At 51.4% G+C, this 22,644-nt stretch overlaps 1 protein-coding gene across 9 annotated transcripts in view; it reads right to left on the bottom strand.

Annotated features, from left to right (window-relative positions):
* Nucleotides 1–22,644, bottom strand: part of CEP164 (centrosomal protein 164) — a 76,048-nt gene that overhangs the window by 23,905 nt on the left and 29,499 nt on the right. For 8 of the 9 annotated variants that reach the window (XM_062197094.1, XM_062197099.1, XM_062197096.1 and 5 more), the window contains exons 4-9: nt 21,260–21,464; nt 14,144–14,296; nt 13,646–13,783; nt 12,769–12,846; nt 1,796–2,179; nt 723–803 (exon numbers count right to left, since the gene is read on the bottom strand). In XM_062197094.1, coding sequence (XP_062053078.1) covers nt 723–803; nt 1,796–2,179; nt 12,769–12,846; nt 13,646–13,783; nt 14,144–14,296; nt 21,260–21,464 — 1,039 coding nt within the window. The remainder of the gene's footprint in view (nt 1–722; nt 804–1,795; nt 2,180–12,768; nt 12,847–13,645; nt 13,784–14,143; nt 14,297–21,259; nt 21,465–22,644) is intronic. The other variant, XM_062197097.1, reaches the window with a different exon arrangement.

The raw sequence follows: 22,644 nt of genomic DNA, 5'->3' as shown, positions 1-22,644 counted from the left end.
CCTGTGGGGCTTTTTTCCCTTTTTAGGTGACATTTCCCTTTCAGTCTGAGTCCTACGCCACTTAATGCAGCCGCCATCTGCCTCTTAAGCCGCTGGCTCAGTGAGGGGCTGGAGCACACAGCCCCCTAATTCCTCTGCACCCCTCACATCACTGCTGCGCATCCCTGACCCTGGCCCACTAATCCCTTCCCTTTGATCTGCTTCCCCCAGACAGATGGAGGATGGTTTCTAGGGGTCACATCGGCCAAAAAGCCCCTCCAGCCACTCTCCTTAGATCCAGACCTGGCAGGTGTCCCTGCAGCCAGCAGGCTGGGTCGGGGGAGGCCATGCAGGCTGGCATTCCAGCACAAAGCCTGGGTCCTCACACAGCTTGGGGATCCTATAAACACAACGCACCACTCTCTACCCTCCCAGATTCCATAACGCTCAACCCACATGATCTCACAGGCCAGGCACACAACACCAAGAGCAATGACAGCTGACAATTATTGAACATGTAGATGTTCACATTTTACACTCTTACCTCGCTTTCTTCTCACGACACACCTATAAAATAGGCACTGTTATCTTAGTTCATAGGCTACCAAGCCCCAGATGCGAGTGCCAACCTCCTTACTTACTGTGTGACGCCTGACAAATTCCCTCCCCCTGGGGACTCGAACTTCAAGCTCTTCACCAATCCCTCCACCCCCTGCCCCCTGCTGCCCCTCTACTCGACTCACCAGGCCACGGAGGGGCTTGGAGTCAGAGTCCATGGAATCCGAGAGATGCAGTTCCTTCATGTGTTCACTGATCTCTGACTCCTAGGAAGACAGAGGCCCCGAGAAATGTCCCCTGGCAGGGCACAGGGGTCAGAGGTGCTGCCCAGGGACTAACACTCAGGCCATGGCGGAAGTCAGGACTCAGGCCAAACCGAAACTCACCCCTTCTAGAAAAACCTGCAGGAGGCCCACGGGCCTTGCTCTCCAGACATAAGCCTCAGCCTCCACCCCCTGGACCTGGGCAGCCCAGCCCCACTCTGAATCAGACCAACAAGGATTTACACACATAAGGGGTCAAGTGCAGCACAGAGGGTGAAAAAGTTGGCAACATGGAATCCTGTCACCGTCCTAAAAAACAGTCTCTTTTCCAGGAAACGGGTAAGGGCTGTTCAGATGAACTCCCTTACCATCCACCTGGAGGAGGAACAGGACTAAGGGTTGGGAAATCTAAAGTGCCAAGGGTTCTCCCCTCTCGGACCTACTTTTGTCCATGTTGATGGCTGGCCTGGTCTTTGCCAAAGCAAGCATTGCCTGCCTTGGGTTGGTTCAGAAGCAGTAACAGGAATCAAGAGTCTTCCTGTCACTTAACCCACCCAGAGTGGGGCAGGGCCCTCCCAACCGCGGTGCCTTCTGCTCCCTGGGCTCCCCAGCACACAGAACATCCTCCTCTCTCTATAGGAACCTGACTGCAGCAATCCTCATGGGAAGCAGAGTGGGAGGCAGGACAGGGGAAGGGGGAGGAAGGAGAGGAAAAGAACAGGAATATCCCAGGAGGGTGCCGAGGGAAGAGCGGATTTCTGCTCTGGGTTTCTAGTGCTGGGAGGTCCGCAGGTTCATTCAGACTTTTACTGCCTGCTGGCTCTGGGCGTATTTGTCACTATGAAAGGTTCTGGCTGCTGCTGACAGCCCAGCGCAGGGCCTGCAAAGGAACCTCCTGACTCCATAATGAATTTGCAGGAGAGGAGGCGGTGCAGGGCTGAAGTGAGTAGTGGAGGGCTGCAGCCAGCAACTGCCTGGGAGACACAGTGACTTACTTCGCTGTCGTCTGATCTGTTGTCTTTGCGGGCAGAGGCCTCCTTCTTTGGCTCCTTTGCTGCCTCCTCTCTTTGGGAACCCTCCTCTGCGGCACCCACCGGATCCTCCGGTGGCTCCGTCGCAGAGGCCCGGGCAGGCGGATCATCCCCAGGGTCCACTCCAGGAGTCGGCAGACTCAGGGAAGCACCAGGATCGCTCTTCTCATTCTCCTCTTTCTCTGGCAGCCAAGGACTTGCCCCTGTCTCCTGCTGCTCTTTGCCATGGGCACTGCTCAGACTGCTGCCCGCACCTTGGCTGGAGAGCTGGCCGGGAGCAGGGGGATCGGCAACATCTGAGTCTAGGGAAACAGCCTTCTTCTCCGGCTGGCTGGACTTCAGAGACTCCTAGGGAGCACGGACAAGTTGGAAAGGAAGTCAGCAGGAATGCACAGGAGTTTAGAGACTGCTCTAAGACCCAGCCGCCATTCCTCGACGCCCACAGCCATTGCCCGAGGCCCAACTCCAATGACTACCAAACACCCACACAGCTTTCTAAAGCACAGAGTGCTGGTTCGATCCTAGACCCACAGAAGACGAATTTCTATAGTGATTTAGATAAAACCGACTGGACCCCGTCCACTGATGGGCTAGGAAATCACTGCTCTGGACTGTACAAGTCCATCCTGTAGGGACACATCTGCCTTGCTCCGATAGCAAGAAGCTGGTATTTCATCCAGATAACGGATAATCCCATGAGAGACAAAGATCACAAAGTCTGAATTCCCATTTTCCTTTGTGAATGGCAGCAGGATCCACAGCATCAGGAGGCTGCCCTTCATCTCCACAGCCTCCCTGCGCAAGGCGATTCCCAGCAACCCTGGAGAGGCTTCCTCTGCGAGGAACGTCAGGGCGAGGCCCCTGAGAAGCAGATGCCAGGAAGGGAGCTGCTGTGCAGGAGACTCACTCGGGCACAGGCCTAGGAAAGACAGAGGAGGTGGGAAGAGAACACCACGTGGGCCTGCTCCCTGTGACAGGAGACAGGGAGGGAAGGGAGAGCCTTCTGTGTCTTGGCCAGTCCAGTGAGAGTCCCCAAGCAGGCTGTCACGAGGGGAGTCCCCCATCAGGCACTCACAGCCCTGCTCTCAGGCCCCTGTTGTCTCCCATCATTGGGAGAAAGCACAGCAGCACAGCCTTGCACTGCACCAGGGTGGATGGGAGGGGCAACAGCTGGAGGCTGTCGATCAACCAAGCTCACCTCAACAACTTCTCTCTCTTGTTTTTGTTTTTGTTTTTTTTTTTTTTTAAGATTTATTTTTTGAAAGGCAGAGCTGCAGAGAGGCAGAGGGGGAGAGAGAGAGAGAGAGAAAGAGAGAGAGAGAGAGAGATCTCCCATGTGCTGGTTCACTCCCCAGATGGTCACAATGGCTGGAGCTGGGCCAATCTGAAGTCAGGAGCCAGGGTGCAAGGGCCCAAGAACTTGGGCCGTCTTCCACTGCTTTCTCAGGCCATAGCAGAGAGCTGGATTGGAAAAGGAGCAGCCAGGACTCGAACCGGTGCCCATATGGGATGCAGGCACTGCAGGTGGTAGCTTTACCCGCTACACCACAGCGTCGGCCCTGCAATGTCTCATAAAAGGAGAAGTGAGCAGCACATCCCTCCAGGTAAATGCCAGTAAAAACCTAAGGGCTGCTTCTGCTTCAATTCTTCAGGGTCGCCTAAAACAGAAGGAAGCCCTCCCTCGCCCCTGGTTCAAGCTGCAGAGCCTTCCTCCCAGAAAACAGCTGAGCTAACACTTGGGGCACTGAGCTGAACAGGTTCTGAGCAGGGACTTCTCAGACTTCCTGGTTCCTGAAGACGCAAACAAGAAGCATGATGACTAGGGAGATAAAGACCTGTGTTCTTAGGCAGCTATTAACTCCTTGATGCCACCTTCCTTCTCTAAAACACAAGAACAGAGCAGTGTCTACCTCATAGGATTGTTGGGAAGATTAAATGAGTAACACTAAGCGAGTTCAGCAACTCAGAACCGTCCCTGGCACCCTGTCAGTGTCCCTGGATGTGATGAGACACACACGTTCATCCACTGACACCTGCCACGGCCAGACCCTGCCTTGCAGATCCGAACGTGACCAGGACACAGATCCTGAGAAAGTGAAATGGCACTGGTGGCTCTGGTTTATGAGCCTTTACTACCCAAAGCAAAGAGGCACTAGACACAGGCATGACACTGTCACCAGCTCCAAGCCTGTCCCAGCAGAAAAGCAGAGGGCGCAGTGGAGGACAGGCTGGGCGTCTGTCACACCTTGGCAACAGAAAGGCAGGTGCCCTCCCGGGCTGCCCCTCCCAGCATCCCTGACCTCTAGCATAGAAGAAATCTGCAGTGATCACTGGTACCTGCTGGTTCACTCACAAGATGACCACAACAGATGGGGCTGGACCAGGCCAAAGCCAAGATCCAGGAGCTTCTTCCGGACCTCCTACATGGCTGGCAGGGGCCCAAACACTTGGGCCACGTTATGCTGCTTTTCCCAGGCCATTAGGAGGGAATTGGATTGGAAGTGGAGCAGCTGGGACACGAACTGGTGCCCATATGGGATGCCTGCATTACAGGAGGGAGCTTCACCTGCTGTGCCACAGCACCGGCCCCAAAGTTCCTCTTCTTCAAGAGAAGTGGCTGTAGGCTGAGGTCTGGCCTTCTCATCTCCACACCCCCAGCAGCAGCCAGCACTCAGCAGGAGCTCTACAACCGGTCTAAGGACTCCAAGGAGATGGGAGTTCCACGGAGTGAGGAGTGTCTGGCCACTCAACCCCCTCACCCAGCAACCCTGAGGGGCTCATTCCAGATTAAGGCAAGGCTCTCTGGCTTGAGGTTGGCATTAAGATCTGGCCCCAAGAGAGCTCCCTGCAATAGACCTGGGGTCAGAGGACAGAGCAGGTGTCAGACCACAGACAGGGTCAGTGGCCTTCAGAGTGCAATAAACTGCTCCACTTCCAATCCAGTCCCTGCTGGCAGCCTGGGAAAAGCAGTGAAGGATGGACCATGTGTTTGGGGCTTGGCCAGCCACGTGGGAGACCTTGTTGAAGCTCCTGGCTCCTGGCTTTGGCCTGATCCAACTCTGGCCATTGCAGCCATTTGGGGAGTAAACCAGCAGATGCAAGATCACTCACTCTCTGTCTCCCTCTGTTTCCCTCTTCTCTGTAACTCTGCCTTTCAAATAAATAAAGAAGTCTTTAAAAAAAAAGAATATATTTGTTACATTGCTTATTAAATTGAAAATAGCTAAACAAATGTAACTACTAATTACCTATTCAAGGTGATATACACATAAACGGCCTATCAGAAATCGGAGGACACCAGCTACACAGAGAGATTCCCATGGTTACACAGGAGAGAATGTAGCCAGGCTACAAGAATCTTTGGCCCAATCTATTTCACTCTCAAGCTTAAATTCTTCAAAAGATTTTCACATGGTGAGCTGAGCCGACTCTGCCTACCTAAATACTAAGATAGCAAAACATGGCTAGTGTTAGAACACCTGACCTCACACTCTGTGCTCATGCTGGAAATCACAACGACAGAACAGCCAGGGGTGCACCCTGAGGGCGGGGAAAGCAGAGAGGGACTCACACTTGTTGTAGATCACCCACAGATGAACGCGTGGGGCTGTCTGAAAAACCCACTGTGCTCCCCACTTCTCTCCTTTCAGCCATAACTGGTTCTCATCCCACCAGGAGGTGAGGCCAAGACCTAAGGCCCCAGCCAGCCCATGCACACTCCAGCAATGATGCACAGCCAGTCTCCCACCCGAGGGTCTGGGATACACAGGACAGGGGGGCCTGTGGCTCGACCACAGCTGTGCCCTCAGACCACCTAGGGCTCATACTTCTCTGTCTCTCCTGCCACAGTCCCAGGTCCTAGAGTATCTCAAGGCATATTTCAAAACTGTACCATCTGCATGAGGAAGGGGTGCAAGAGAAGCCTGTAAGAACCATTTCATGAAGGGCTGGTGCTGTGGTGTAGCAGGTAAAGCCACCACCCGCAGTGCTGGCATCCCATATTGGCACCAGTTCAAGTTCTGGCTGCTTCAGTTCTGATCCAGCTCCCTACTACTATACCCAGGAAAGCAGAAGATGGCCCAAGTGCTTGGGTCTCTTGCATGTGGAACAAGTTCCTGGCTCCTGGCCTCAGATCGGCCCAGCTCCGACCACTGCAGCCATTTGGGGAGTGATCCAGCAGACAGAACACCTCTCTCTGTCTCTCCTTCTCTATGTAACTCTGTCTTTCAAATAAATAAATAAACCTTTAAAAAAAATCATTTCATGAGTATGTAACACCCCCTCCAAGAGCCATGAGGTCTCCCGTGCTGATGTCCCCATCTTCCTGGCCAGAGCACAAAGGCTGGGGCTCCCACAATCCTCACAGCACAGGAAGGGGCTGTGAGGGGCAAGAGCTGAATGCCTCGTCCATGCACTGACCCTGTTCTGGGGGAACCCCGCCAAGCCGACCAACAGGCCAGTGGATTTCCCAGGTCCGCTTCCCACCCAGCCAGTCTCCTTTCTTTGCACAGCTCCCTGGTGACGTTACTGCTTTCCAGTCACACTGACATCATCCTGTTACTTCTAAGCCAGGCTCCCTCCCGCTCCTTTGATCCGCTGATGGGCTTTTCGGCAGCGCCACATGGCCACACACCACCTGCTTGCCTACCCCTCAGCGTCCCCGGCTCACTCACACACGTCCTCAGCATTGGTTCCACAAACCTTCCCTATTGAGTCTATGACAGACTAGAAATGGGTTTAAGCAGGAGAGGAGGGAGGAGACAGAGGGAGAGACGCATTCTTGCCATCCTACTGCCCTCTCATGGAATGAGGAGCAAAGTGACTGTGCAGGGAGACAGGGCAGAGCCGACCGTGGAAGGAAATCTCCATCTGGCGCTGCCCAGCTGGCCCAGGAGTGGGGAAAGGGGGGTGGCTCCAAGGATTCAAGGTCTGTAAACTGGGACAAAAGCCATTTGCTAAGGGCAAGGCCCAAGCAGAGGCAGCTCAGCCTGTCCTAAAACCCCCATTCATCCCCAGCACTAATTTTCCCCAACAAGGAAAGCCTGATTCCTGCCTAGGAACACAGGGATCCAACACCCCATGTGGCAAAAAGACTTAAGTCTTCTGGGATGCTAGAGACAGTGGTGGGAGGTGTATTTAACACCACCTGCTCCAGCCATTCCCCCCATCACACTGGGGGCCTATTTATACCAGAGAGGTTATAAAAATGTTTAGAGGTTCCCACTTCCCTCTAAAAAAATGTACAAAACCATTACAAGGAAGGATTTCAGAAATCCAGGACATTTCAAAGAAGAAAGAGGCTTTGTTAGTGACACTCACAATCCATTGTGAAGTAAAAGTCAAGTATCCCAAAGTCAAAGTCAATCATGACCAGGCCACATCGAGACCTGCAGTTCCCCAGGTGAGAGCAGAGACCAAGCACCAACCCTCCCCAGCATCTGGGAAAGCAAGGAGAGACAGCAACACAGCACGAGCTGCCTGGACACTGCCCTGTCCCAGCACAGCTCGTTCACGCACATCCTCACTCCCTCAACTGTGGAACGAAACCTACTCAAGCGTTTCCTGGGTTCCTGCCTGGACACTCAGACATGAAGACAGCAGACTCCACTCTCCACTTCCTCAGTCTTCTAGAAACTACCCTCTTGCTCCAGAAGCAAGCACATCATCCCAACCCCCGGCTCCTCTTTATGGTCATCCCTACAGGCTCCAACCCTAAGCACCTCCGTTGAGTCCATCAGTCAGGACAAGTGCTAGCAGTGGATGAGAAGAACACAAAGTTGTCATGTTGGGGAACCACACAGGCTGAAGGCTCTGGATTTAACCCAGACTTACCAGGCCCCACGCAGGAGGAACGGTTTCCAAGTAGACATACATCAGGTTGATGATACCAGTGGGACACTTGAAAAAAGTATCTCACGTGGCACAAAGTGTTAAAGTCACATTCAACACATATCTGACTGCGCAGACCAAAAAGCTGCCAGTTTCTGAGATAACAGGCAAAGCTTAACTTCAAATGGCCCTGACCAATCAGTAGGGTTGGGACACCCTGCAAGATCTACCACAACTCAGGTCTCAAGTACCAGTCAGGGCCTAACATGGGAAACCAAAGCTGGATGGAGAAGCTCCAGCTCTCCAAGTGAGGTAAAGACCAGGAAACACAAGTCAGAAATCATAAGGGGGAGTGACAGGCAAGACCCTGCTTAGAATGCCAGCATCCCATGTCAGAGTCCCAGCTCTGCTGCCACCCCAGCGTCCTGATAATGTGCACTCTGGGGGCAGCGGGTGATGGCTCAAGTAGCTGGGCCTCTTCCACATTCACGGGAGACTCAAACTGAGTTCCAGGAACCTGGCTTTGTCCTGGCCCAGGCCTGGTTGTTGCAAGTATTTGGGGAGTGAACCAGCAGATGGAAAAATCTCTCTCCATTTGTCTCTCTGTCTCTGTCTCTGTATGCATGTGTCTGTGTGTGTATGTGTGCGCATATGCGCCCTTCCAATAAGTAAAATAAATAAAAATGTTTAGAAGTTCATGGACAATGGAATTAAAAAGACAATTTTTTAAAAAAAGAAATAATAGGGATCAGCTTTGTGGTGCAGTGGCTTAAGCCCCCTCTTGCAACACAGGCATCCTTATCAGAGCGCTGCTTCGAGCCCCAAATGCTCCCTACTAATGTACCTGGGAAAACAGTGCATAATGGCCCAAATATTTGGGCTCCTGTCACCAATGTGGGAGACCCAGATGGAATTCCAGGTTCCTGGCTTCAGTCTGGCCCAGTCCTGGCCATTGCAGCCATTTGGGGAGTGAACCAATGGATAAAAGATCTCTCTCCCTTCCTCTCTGTCATTCTGCTTTTCAAATAAATAAATAAACCTTAAAAGAGAGAGACAGAGAGAGAGGAAGGAAGAGAGGGAGGGAGGGAGGGAGGGTAAGGAAAAACACTTAGATCCATGATATGAGCTAAGAGCAATGGTGTTTTACTGGCCAGTTTTATGACTATTCTATTGAAGTGTACCGCCTTGTTTGATTTTAAAGAGTTTTAAGATATATGGGGCCAGTGCTGTGATACAGAGGGTTAAGCCACCACCTGCAGCTCTGGCATCCTATATGGGTGCTAGCTCCACATCCAGTCCAGTTCCCTGTTAATGGCCTGGGAAAGCAAAAGTACAAGGCAAAATGCTAGGGTCCCTGCATCCACGTGGGAGATCCGGAAGAAGCTCCTAGCTCCTGGCTTCAGCCTGATGCAGCTCTGGTCACTGCAGTCATTTGGGGAGTGAACCAGTGGATGGAAGATCTCTGTCTCTCCTCTCTCTCTGTAACTCTGCCTTTCAAATAAATAAATAAATAAATCTTTTTAAAAGAAAATCTCACTATTAGACTCATCTAAAGTAACTGATTGCATTCCTAACCAACATTTAAAATGTTTGGGAAAATCTAATTTATTGACTTTATGATTCACTGATTATGTAAATACTTTGGGAATACTAAGAGGAAAGTTAATTGTTTAAAAGTCAATAAATTGGACTCTAGAAAAAGAACATACAGGGGGCCGGCACCGCGGCTCAATAGGCTAATCATCCGCCTACGGTGCCGGCACACCAGGTTCTAGTCCCGGTCAGGGCACCGGATTCTGTCCCGGTTGCCCCTCTTCCAGGCCAGCTCTATTCCATGGCCTGGGAGTGCAGTGGAGGATGGCCCAAGTGGTTGGGCCCTGCACCCCATGGGAGACCAGGAGAAGCACCTGGCTCCTGCCTTCGGATCAGCGTGGTGCGCCGACTGCAGCGCACCAGCTGCAGCGGCCATTGGAGGGTGAACCAATGGCAAAGGAAGACCTTTCTCTCTGTCTCTCTCTCACTGTCCACTCTGTCAAAAAAAAAAAAGAAGAACAGAACATACAGGGGCCAGCACTGTAGCACAACAGGTAAAGTTACCACCTGCAATACTGGCATCCCATATGGGTGCCAGTTTTTGTCCTAGTTGCTCCACTTCTGATCCAGCTCCCTGCTAATGGCCTGGGAAAAGCAGCAGAAGATGGTCCAAGTGTTTGGACCCCTGCACCCACATGGAAGACTTGAAAGAAGCTCCTGGCTCCTGGCTTCAGCCTATCCCAGCCCTGAGTATTGTAGCCATCTGAGGAATGAACCAGCAGACGGAAGATCAATCCTCCTCTCCCTCTCCCTCTCTCCCTCTCTTCCTCTCTCCCTCTTTTTCTCTCTCTCTGACTCTGTCTCTCCCTCTTTTGTGTAACTCTGCAGGAGGAAGGAAGGAAGCAAGCGAGGGAGGAAGGAAGGAAGGAGGGAAAGAGAGAGAGGGAGATAGGAAGAGTGAGAAAAGAAAGAAAAAGGGAGGGAGGGAGAGGGAAAAGAAAAAAGAGAGAGAAAGAGAAAGAGAGAGAGAGAGAGGCAGGGAGGGAGGGAGGGTAAGCCAGCCAGCCCAGGGCTGTGGCATAGTGGGCTAGGCCTCCGCCTGTGGCGCCAGAATCCCATATGCACACAGGTTCATTTCCTGGATGCTCCTCTTCCAATCTAGCTCTGCTATGGCCTGGGAAAGCAGTAGAAGGTGAACCAAGTGTTTGGACCCCTGCACCCACATGGGAGACCTGAAGAAGCTCCTGGCTCCTGGCTTTGGATAGGCCCAGGTCTGGTCATTGTGGCCACTTGGGGAGTGAACCAGTGGATGGAAGACCTTTCTGTATCTAACTCTGCCTCTCAGATAAAGAAGGAAGGAAGGAAGGAAGGAAGGGAGGGAGGGAGGGATGAAGGGATGAAGGGATGAAGGGATGAAGGGAGGGAAAGGACATAAAGGAATTGATCTTCCAAGTTAAACAACATATTGGAAGTTTTAGGTATTATATCCACATGATGAGTTTTGGTATATGTTTCTTAAAGATTTATTTATTTGAAAGGCAGCATGACATAGAGGACAAGACACAGTGAGAGAGAGATCTTCCATCCACTGATTCACTCCTCAAACATCCACAAAGGTTGGGACTGGGCCAGGCGAAAGCCAGGGGCCAGGAGCTCCATCCAGGTCTCCCATGTGGGTGGCAGGAACCCAAGTACTTAAGTCTTCACCTGCCACCTCCCGGGAACATTAGCAGGAAAATGGATTAGAAGAGCAGATTAGCTAGGATTCGAATCAGGCACTCCACTACACCACAATGTCCACTGCTTGATGTTTGCTTTTTATGAATAGCATTCTGGTGGCAGTGGAGGGCAGCCTGCAGAGAAAGAGATTATAATTTGGGAACATATTCCAGAAACTGCTGCCCTCAGTACTCTGCATTTCAACCCCGTGCCTTTGCTGAGGCTATCTACTTGCCAAGAAATCCCTTACACACTCTGTATCTCTTTTTGGTTTTTTTTTGTTTGTTTGTTTGTTTTTTTTTTGGACAGGCAGAGTGGACAATGAGAGAGAGAGACAGAGAGAGAAAGGTCTTCCTTTGCCGTTGGTTCACCCTCCAATGGCTGCCGCGGCCGGCGCGCTGCAGCCGGCGCACCGCGCTGATCCGATGGCAGGAGCCAGGTGCTTCTCCTGGTCTCCCATGCGGGTGCAGGGCCCAAGGACTTGGGCCATCCTCCACTGCACTCCCTGGCCACAGCAGAGAGTCTGTATCTCAAGCTTACCTCTGCCTGCAGCCAGACCAGGGCAAGCGTCACCTCTCCACCAAGCTCTCCCTCATGCCCAGCCGTTGATTTCCTCTCCCACAGAACTCCCCTCAACAGTGTACCTGTGCCACAGCTGGCTATCCATTCTGCGCTGCCTTACAACTTCCTATATATTCATTCTCTCAACTTCTACTGAGTATTTACTAAGTGCCAAATACCTAGTTTCTCTTCTCTCTCCCCAGCTGCAAACTTGGGCCCAAATCTTACTGGTAACTGTATCTTCCACAGAGCCTTGCACAGTGTCCTAGGACATGGCCAGCATTCAATACCCAGTAAGACTTGGGATGGGGGCCAGCACTGTGGTGCAGCAGGTTAAACCTTTGCTTGAGACATTGTCATCCCATATCAGAGTGTTGGTTGGAGCCCCAGCTACTCCAGTTCCCATCCAGCTTCTTGCTAATGCACCAGGGAAGGCAGCAGAAAATGGACCAAGAACTTGGGCCCCGGCTACCCATGTGGTATACCATGATGGAGTTGCTGGCTCCTGGCTCCAGCCTATCCCAAACCTGGCTTTGCAGGCATCATCTGGGGAGTGAACCAGCAGATGGAAGATATCTGTGTGTGTGCGCGCGGGTGTGTATTTCTGACTTTGAAATAAAGAAATTAAAAAAAAAAAAAATGGCTTCAGACAATGTTGCACCTCTGTTCAAATCTCTGGTGGCTCCCAGCACAAACACAATCCTTTCCAAGCCTCACAGCCAGCCACTCCAGTGCCCTAAGGCGCAGCCCTACCTACCCCACATGCATTCTGAACCCTACAGAAAGGAGACTTCATCTGTCCTAAACTTACCCCACACCTTCTCCTCTGCCTGTGCAGTTCCTGCATTTGAACTTCTCTCACCTTCCCCTCTGCATGTCCAGCCCTACCCATCCTCCTTCCTGGCTCACCTCAGACGTCAGCTTCTCAAAAAAGCCTTTGCCGGGAGATGCAAACAGGAGCCCCCTAATCCTCCCCTCTCAGGGTACTCTGCTTCCCCACATTCCACCCTGCCTCCTAAGTCATGCAAGTCTCTCTTCTATGAGGCAATAATCATGTCTCAGTTATGCTTGTATAAATGACAGCAGAAACATTCAAGAAATGGCAGGTATTTGATACACTAGTAACTGAAGGAATTGCTTCGCCTTGTCCCTCCTCAAACCCCGGGAATTCCATCTGGACAGGACTGGGACAAAATTATTCTTCCCACACATGCACCCCACCAAGTAGAAAGCCTTGATAAGGCAGGGGGCCATGCCAGGCTGAGGCACAGGCCTGTAGGCCTTCGGGCTCTTACCTTATTCTCAAAATCAGCCCCCAGTGCCCCAACGTCCAGGTGCAAGTTCTTCAGAAGGTCGCTTGTGCTGCGGGCACTCTGGGAACAAAGGTGAGTGTGAGTGCGAAGTGCAAGGGAACCGGGCAACCCAGGCGAGTGCTCGGGGAGAAGAGCGTCCGGCTGAACACAGCAGTGACCCGCACCCCAGGGCAGCGCCTCACTGAGGCAGCCTCACTCAACAGCCCTTTACCCAGTGTGAGCGATGCTTCGGGCCAGGCAAATGGCCCAAAAAGCCCCTTGGAGACTGCACTTTCTGGAGAGAAACAGACTGGTTAGGAAATGAAGCTATGGGCTAGAAATTCCTTCTTACTTATTTTTCAAATATCACAGAGTGAGCCCGAGATGGAAACAACGCATACATCCATCAGGAGGTGCATGAATGACCAAAATGTGGCACACATACACCATGGAAGAGGACTTGGCCTTCAAAGGGAATGAAATCCTACTGCATGCTGTCACATGGATGGTGATCCGTGGAAATGTGCTAATGAAAGAAGCCAGGCACCAAAGCCAAACCTTGCATACCTCCACCCCCATGAATGCTCACAACAGGCATATTCAGACACAGTAGGCTAGAGGCTACCAGGGGAAGGGGGCAGTGGTCACTGTTCAGTGGGAACAGGGTTTCTGTTTGGGATTATGAACAGCTTTTCGAAGTGGACAGTGATGACGGGTGCACGACACTGTAAAAGTATTTAATATCACTGAACTGTAAATTTATTTACAAAGGTTAAAATGGCAAATTTTATATTATGTATATTTTACTACAGTAAAAAAAAATGTTCTAAAAAGAAAAAAATAGAGGATCTCCAGGCCAGGGAGAAGGCGTCACCCTTACCTGGTTGTCACTTTCTTCCTCATCCTCCTCATTGGCCTCTTCCCCTAAAGCCAAAATCCTGAGAGTACTCTTGTCCTCCTGGATGGTGGAGCCCAGCAGACCTCTGGTTCGAGCGGAAGCCTTCACACCCTGTGAAAGCTCCAAAACAGTACAAGTCAAGGGTCTCGCCAAGACCACCCTCGGAATGACCTTCAGAACGCCCTCCGCACTCCGTCTAGACGTCGCCCACATCAAGTCCCTGCACAGCCGCGAGGCTGACCTGGCAACTCCAGCTCACCCCGATGACTCCCTGCTGAGCTCCTACGGCCCTGTCCGCAGACACTGGGGCATCAGCGCTGTGGCACAGGCCCAGCCCCCACTGCCAGGTCCAGGCTCCTTCACACAGGTGTGACTCTTCGTCCCACAGAGATTAGGAGCCCTGAGCACTCGGCCCGTTCCCAGCACGGCACCTTGAGTCCCCAGAGTGACTCCAGGCGCCGAACACGAGCAATGGCTTACCAGCAGTTCTCCACGCTGCCCAGACTCCGCTGAGCTCCCCAGGCTCATATTTTGAGATCCACGAAGAGCAGGAGGCGGGGCATCCACAAGGCCTCGTAGAGGAGCCAGGCCCCCAAGAGGAGCATGGACTGGGGCTAACGAGGAACCCAGGGCCTGGCCAGCAGAAAACACCTTGTTACAAACCCAAGAAACCATGTAGCCCGGTGAGTGTCCGAGACCGACGTGAAAATAACACCTATAAACCCTGCCTGCTCAAAGTTAAGCCACCTCCGCTCCGAGGCTGCTAATGAAACACAACATCCAGGAAGGACGCCCGTGCACCTGCGTGAGGAATCACAGGCTGCCTTCCTGATTCGCACGGCTCCAAGGTGCCTCTACATCTGGCAGATGCTGCACGGGGCTCTGCTCTGCTTTCAGAAGCCGCAGCAGAAGTGTGCAGGAAGGGAGCACAGAGACAAAGTCGTCCTGCCCCTGGAGGAGGCTCAGCAGATGAAGTGTAATACTGATGCGTCAACAGAAGCGGCCTAAGCACACTTTACAAAGACGGACGTAAACACGGGGAGAAAGCAGTTGCTTCTGGATGGGGCGGCCACAGCAGGGGAACTGCTGGACTTAAGTGATGTGCCTTTTGGTTCTATTTAGCTTTTTTCAAATCTTAGGTAGGTGGCTTTTTTTTTTTTAAGTTTATTTATTTATTTATTTATTTATTTGAAAGGCAGAGCCACAGAAAAAGAAACCTTCCACCCACTGGTTCATGCCCAAAGGCCTACAACTGCTGAGGCTGTGCCAGGCCAAAGCCAAGGAGGCAAGGCCTCCATCTGGGTCTCCCATGTGGGCAGCAGCAACCAAAGTACTTGGGCCATCACCTGCTGCCTCCCAGGGTATGCACTGGCAGGCAGCTGGCTCAGAAGCAGGACTTGCTACCAGGTACCCCAATATGCAATACAAGTGTCCCAAGTGGCAGCTTAACACACTGTACCACTGTGGCAGAGGCCTCCCCAAGGTCAGACAGAGAAAAAGACACTTACCCTGGAAATGAAATGTGGTCATTATCTGCCTGCCTGTGAAGGCTTCAACTGCTATTACTATCTGCCTATATGTAACCATTTCTGGTTGCTAGTATAGACCAATGGTGTTAAGCCTTGCCCTAAGTACAGCTCAGTATATGTGTGGGAAAAAATCATCAGTAACTATGTGCCCATGTGCAGGATTGTATCAATTCCTGTGGCTGCCATGTAATATCAGAATATCCAATCAAGTGTATACCTGTAGCCATATAAAGGAGACAAAGAAGCTAAAACCATACATAAGGAAACATCCCTCTTTGTTCACAGCTGTCTTTTTGGACCCGAATCCAACTGAGTCTTATGCTGGCATAAATTAAGACTGCTTCCTGGCCTCAGTGTCTCCTTTGTTCATGAATCCTGCTACACCACAAGGCCCACCCCACCATTTAACTATTTTTTTTAATTATGGGCATGTATTTTTTTATTACAATAAGCATAACTATGAACAAATACATATAAGTGACAAAAGAAGAATTCTTAATGGGGTGAGCCTTTGGCACAGAACTTCAGACGGACTTAGGAAGTCTGCATCCCAGATCAGAGTGCCTGGGTTCAAGTACTGGCTCTGCTCTCTATTCCAGCATCTTTGGACAGTGCACATCCTGGGAGGCAGTATGATGGCTCGAACAGTTGGGTCTCTGCCACTCATATGACAGACCTGGATTGAGTTCTTATCCTGGCTTCAGTCTGGCCTAGTCCTAGCTGTCACAGGTATTTGGGGAATAAACCAGTAAACAGGAAATTTCTCTCCCTCTCTCTCTCTCCCCCTCTTTCTCTCTCTCCTCCCCCCCCCCCACTTCCTTCCTCCCTTCTCCTTCTCCCAAAATAAATTTCATGAAAAGGGGATGGGCATTTGGCACGGCAGTCAAGTCACTGCTTGGGACACCTGACTCCCATACCAGAACGCCTGGGTTTGAATCCCCATTGCACTTGTGAGTCCAGCTTCCTGTAAAGGTGCACCCTGGGAGGCAGCAGGTAATAGCTCCAACAGCTGGGACCCTGCCACCCTGTGCCCCGTGTGACAGCCCAGGACTATCTCTTAAGACAGTGGGTATTGTATTCCACCTTCAGGCTGTGGCAGGAAAAGAACCCAGGACAGCTCCTCTGAGTGAACAGTGAGCAAACAAGGCCTGCTCCTCCTGGCTTCAGCCCTCCCAACCAGCCCCAGTCACTAGCAAGCAAAATTCTTCCCACCTCGCATTTATGGAAAATTACAAACTCCTAACATGACTAATTTGCCAACGTGCTGGGGGCTTGAGGGAAGGAGACAGGCATGCTGCGGGCTTTGTTCTGCCAGGCTTTACCAATTCAGTGGTTAGCAGGGAAATGATACATTGCTGACTCCTAGCTGATCATCTTCTACAGACGGCCATTAACTCCGAGTGTGGGGCTGTGCGTGACGTTGTCCTTCAGAGCGGATAAACTTGCTGCCATTGAGCTAATTAAAACTTCCAGGGTAATCTGCAGCTTATCCGATATTTATAGTGCTACAGTAGTTATTACAGCTAACAGAGAACCAGCGCACGCCAGCAATTAGGAACCGGAGGGAACAACGGGTAAAGGCACAGCTGGGCCACAGCAAAAGAACAGCCGCGGAAATTCAGACTGACCCCCATGGTCTCTGATCCAATGTAACTTCTGAATGAAAACTATGGTGAGTGGATCAGGGGTCAGAATGACAGGGCAAACACAACACTTTGTCAGATGCCAGTAAGGGAGGAAATGAGGTCATTGGCAGGTCTGCACAAGTCTGACACGGGTTATCCACAGGGCTTCCTGAGGACCCTGGGAGGCAAGGAGCAGAGGCAGCTCACTGGCTGCCAGAGAAAGATTCTGAGCTCCGGTGTCTGCCAGTGTTGATTAACTGCCTGGTTCTGTGTGACTGAGAGATGAGATGAAGCTCAGGGCTTCAGGCCAGGGTGTATGCTCACAAGGATCCCTCTGTGGAATCAGCTTATGGGAAAGGCTTCCCGAATGCCAAATCCTGTGTGAGTGCCACGATCAGTACCACCGTGTCCACCCTCAAGACTTACCATCTTCAAAGCCTGGGAACCACTCATGAGTTACAGTCAGAATCAGGAAAGGAAGTCACAGACACCGTCAGCCCTAGCTTGCAGGCAGTGGGGTAGAAAACACTTGAAACACCTGTCACCCTCTAAGATGGCCACTGGGGTAGTTAAGAGACCAGCAGTTACTGAGGGAGGGTAACAGTGGGGAAGCAGACCTGAGGGCTGCACCAAGACATCAACTCCACCTGCTCCCTCCCTGCCAAGCCCACCAAGGCCGCGGGCCATATGCTCTCTAAGAAGCCTACCTGATGGAGAAGCTGCATCTTGTCAGGCCCTGCAGGAAGCCCTCTGCTGGAGCTCAGCTCATCTAGCTCCTGCCTACAGGGGCTGCTGCTGGACTGGTCTTTCTGAGAGGGCGCCTGGACAGCAGGAGCAAGGGCCACGGCCTGAGGAAGCTCCAGCACCTCCGGTCCCTGAACCAGGAACCTGCAGTCCCTCTCTGCGGCTTTGAGGACGTCAGGCTCGCCCTCACTGCATATCCTGGAACACCTAGCCGCCATGCAGCAGACCACGCCGGCGATGTCTTGGCATGGCATTTCCTGCATGCTCTCAGGCAGCTCCAGGCCCTCCAGCCGCCTGGAGACCTTGGCCATCCGCAGGATGTGCTGGTAGAACTTCTGGTCCTCAGAGTAGTCCTCACTGTCTGAGCACTCCTCAGCGGAGCCGTGCATCTGGGACAACTGCGGTGCTAGGAAGGGACTGAAGTGCTGACCTCTGGGTCCGGGACCTGACTGACCCCCGTCCCAGACAAATCCCTGGGCTCTCGGCAGGTCCCAAGGCAAGCTGTTCATCTCACCCAGGACCTCAGAGCCAAAGTGCGAGGCCAGACTGTTGCTGCAGCTGCTGCTCTCCTCGTCGGGCCCAGACCCACTAGCCTTCCTGTCTTCATCCGAAGACTCCAGGGACCCTGGGGGATGTCTCTTCTTACTAGCAGGGGACCCCGCCAGGGAACTCTCAGAACAGGCGTTCCGAGCCGGCTCTGCCTCCCGGATGTCAGGCGCTACTAGGAACAGTCGCTGAGGCGCCTCTTCCGCCGGGGCCCCTGTAGCCTCAGGGTCAATGGACTCGGTTTCCTTGCAGCTCTCTGAGGTGTCCTTGGTGACAAGCTTGGCGAACTGTCCCGTCCACAATCCTGGGGACTCTCTCCTTTGCCTCCTCTTGCCCACACTCTGGCTGTCCCCAGGAACTCCTGGCAAGCTCAGATCTTCAGCTGGGCTCCTATCTAGGAACAGCAGTTTGGTAGGCAGCATCTGGTCAGAAGAACAAAGGGACAGGGAGGGCTCCTCCTCAGACGGCAAGGGAATGGGGCTTTGGCCCTTGTCCCCCCTTGGGCCAGTGGAGCTCAGCTGGGCTGTGCTGTGGCTGTGCTGCTGCTCCCCTTTCAGCTGTGGGCTGCTGGTGGTTTCAGAAAGCTGCAGGTGGGCAGGGGTCTGGCTCCTGCATTCTAATGCATCCTGCTCATCCCGGAGAGGCCCCCCGTTCGCAGGGCCTGGGGGGCCACGTTTCTGCTGTCTGGTCCTCTTTTTCAGCTCTTCTATTTCAGGGTCCGAAAACCCCAGGTCGATTTTCTCTGCCACCTTCTGGGGGTTCTCCAGACTTTGCTGGTCACCTAAGTCTGGCCTGAGTTGAGTCGGGGCCCTCCCTAAGATTTTCTCCACATCAGCAAAGATCTGGTGATTTCGAAAAGCTTGGCTTTTGGAGAGTGGCTGCAGTTTGCTGGGGAGGGCACCCAGGAAAGGCCGGGGCGGGTCACCCAGCATGCATGGGCTCTTCCCTTTCTTAAAGGAACCCTTACTTCTAGCCTGCATCTCTTGATCTAGGTCCAGATCAGCAAGCTCACGTGCTGGGAGAGGGGACAGGCCACGGAGAGAGGAGGAAGGCAGAAGTCCCTGCTCAGGCAGTGTTTCCTGGATGGGTATATAAACATGCAGAGAGAACTAAGAGAAAGTACTTCTGATTGATACTTGCTACCTCAACCCCTGGCAAGCCTAGACAGAAATCTGCCTTCCATTTAGGTAAAACATCACCAAAGAGGGAATAAAAACTAAGATCTCCCTTGAATTGGAAACATGTTGTTTTTCTAGGCTCCAGTTTCCATCTCTATAAAGAGAGAGCTGGACGAGATAAGTGGCTTACACATCTCGCTCCATGGAACCTGGGGGGCTTGGTATCTCAAAGGCCACTCCAGTGTGTCTGTGACGGCAGAGTGTCACCCTGACCCACACCCCTGGCTTCAACCATAGCAACTCCATTCCCTTTTCTATAAGCCTGCCCTCTCGAGATAATATGAAGACAGGGCTTCGTTACCAACAAAAGAATGATGAGCACCATGAGATTATCCCTAGGTGCCACTGAGCCACATCAGGTTAATGTTATACAATCCACCAACCTTACCAAGGACTCCCAGAAATTCTCTAGGAGAAAGAAAAAAAAAAAAAAACTAGCAGCCTGGCGCCTGAAAATTCAGTCCAGAGTCTACCACCAAAGGCACAAGTCAGCACTACTCGGGGGACATCCACAGTCGGTAAACTTCGGGCTGACAAGAAACCCTAAAAAATTAACCAGCCCTGTAAACACTTATAGTGAACCTGGCTCTGCGGGCTCACTTCCAGAGAGCCCAAACCAATGAGTACAGGCCACCCACCTGGGTTGAGCCTGTCCTCTGGACAAATGCAAGCTTCAGGCACCTGTCATGAGCCCTGAGAAGCAGACAGCTAGCCTGGGACTGCCCAACTGTCCTCATTCTCCAAAACTTCAGAAGGGCCCATTTTAACAGAGCTCTGGGAACCCAGCTGTATACCCAGAACTCAAGTCTTCCACCTAACCCTCCCCCCAGAACCCCACATTTCGTTGCTTCTCCCATCTTTAGCCATGCCACAGTTTACCAGATGCCTGATTTTCATTTCAAACGATCCTGAGTTAGTGAAAAGTCCATCAGTCACCTTCTGCCTGCCAAACACATAATACCAGAAAATGCCACCTCCTTGGAAATTACCTGTCCTCTGGAGGAAAGGGCCTATTATTTTGTTCCTCAGAACCATGATAAAGCCACACGTGAGGAGGGGAGAGCTTGGACGTGATAAAAAGGAGCAATTCATCACCAACCGTTCAGAGACAAAACTGACACCTTAGGAAAGAAGGAAGATGGAGGAAATCTTTGCTCTGGTGGGAAATAAAGGTTATGAACAAAAGAGGAAAACAACTGGACCATTGAGAGGGTTGAAAAGATATTCCTAGCGCTCCCTACATCCCTGTCTCAGCACGCCCGCTGCATGAAGGCAGGGGCCGCCGTGCTCTGGGAGAGCGGGAGCCTCATTTCAGTACAGCTGCAAGTCTTAGCAACTCCACCTCCTAAGTTTAGACATGCTGAAGGGACAGACTGAACAATGGGAACAGCACCCTGCACTCTAAATACAAAAGCCACCGAGACCAGCAAGCACGCTGCTGTTAAGCCACCGAGGATGCTGGCACCAAGACACTCCACAAGAGCAGAGGGAACAGATAATGCCAAGGCTTTGCTTTTGCATCTTCAAGGCATTGGTGTTGTGCTAAGTGAATTGCTATCACTTTAAGACAAAGAATAAGCCTACACGCACTAGGAAGACCTGGCTCTGAGTGCAGAGAAAGGACACTCAGCCATGGAAGCTCCTGGCCTCTCCAGGGCAGCAGTGGCCATCCCCTCCTAGACTACCGCTCAACAGCGTCCTTGGCACGTCACTCTCTCTCACCAGCCCTAAGCAACAGGGACTACCCCAGGCATCTCACCAGCCCTGAGCAACAGGGGCTACCCCAGGCACTGGACAACAGCAGCCATCTGGAGAGGGTAACAATGAAAATCTCCCAGAAGACAGTCACAATCCAGATGACCTGATATCAAAAATGCATGGACCATTGTTCTCCGCCCATCTGCAGACAAGGGACTCTAGTATCCCCTCGGGTCTCACCCTGGCCTCTCTAGGAGCTGGCATCCGCTGACTTACCAGGGAATTTTTACAGGTCTCCCTGTCCTTCTTGTCTTTCTTTTCCTTTTTCTTTTTCTTGTCTTTCTTCTTAACGGCCCCAGGAGTTGACAGCTTCCCCCGCTCTTGAATCACCAAGTTCCGATAATGCTCGTCACACGGATGGTCCCACGTGGACTGCCCATTGGCAAAGTTGAAATAGTAAATATCACCTGTGATGTCCTGGCTGGAGATGAGCAGAGTTCAGAAGTTAGTCCCTGCTCAGGTCCAAAACTGCTTGGGGGCAAAATGGGAACAGGGAGAAGTGGAGGGAAAGGAGAAGAGGGAGAAAGAAGATAGGAGGAGTTGGGATGAGAGGGGGAAGGAGAGAGGAAAGGATTAGTACAAAATTAAAGGGTTCCATTTGGCTAAGGAATTAACTTAGATATGGGGACAATGGATTGGGACATCTAAGAACTTCTCCGTGTGGAGATGTGTAATCACCAGAGTTCTGGGAATTCATGCTAGGCTAGAGAAGGCATAAATTTAGCTTTATTTTAAAAAAGTATAAACACTATGGTACCTTGGAGATGTACACTAGGACAGACTCTGCTTAATATTTTAATTAATAATCTGAAGAAGAAAAAGGCATTGTGAAAGCTCTGGTTTTGCAGAAGACTCTAGACTCATAGAAAGTGATAATCCAAGCTAGTAGGGGTCAATAGTAGAAGAAAATAACATAGAAGGTGGATTTCAAGAATCTGTGTTTCAACACAAGCAAGTCCAAAGTAAACCATCCACCCAGCCACCATTAATAATGACCCATTCAGACAGCTAGCAAGAATAGCAATATAAAAGACAAAATACATTGGAATAAATCTAAAATGTATAAGATGTTTATAGAGCTTTACTGGAAAGTTAAGAAAGAAAGGGAAAAGTAATTGAAGCAATTGGGGCAAAACCAAAAGTCTTTCCTAAATAGAAAGACTTGAATCCATAAGATGCCAATAATCCTTAATATAGAAATTCAGTGCAATCCAATGAGGATCCTAGTGAAACTAAACTCAATTCAAACAAAAGAGAAAATGAAGAAAAGAAGTCAGAAAAGCATCAAAAGTGAAAAAGAACGATAGAAGACGTTCAAACGACCAATAAATTCATGAAAAGTTCAGCACCACTAAATTAGGAAAATGCAACTCAAAACTACCATGAAACACTACTTCACACCTGCCAATATGGCTATTACAAAAAAAAAAAAAAAAGAAAAAAAACAGAAAATAACAAGTGTTAGCAAAAATGTGGAGAAACTGAAACATACTCCTGGGGGCCGGCGCTGTGGCGCAGCGGGTTAAAGCCCTGACCTGAAGCACCGGCATCCCATATGGGCACCGGTTCTGGTCCCAGCTGTTCCTCTTCCAATCCAGCTC

This window comes from Lepus europaeus, chromosome 7, assembly GCF_033115175.1.
Source record: "Lepus europaeus isolate LE1 chromosome 7, mLepTim1.pri, whole genome shotgun sequence".
Classification (NCBI taxonomy): domain Eukaryota; kingdom Metazoa; phylum Chordata; class Mammalia; order Lagomorpha; family Leporidae; genus Lepus; species Lepus europaeus.
Note: the sequence above shows the minus strand (reverse complement) of the source record. Positions and strands in the feature narration are given on the sequence as shown.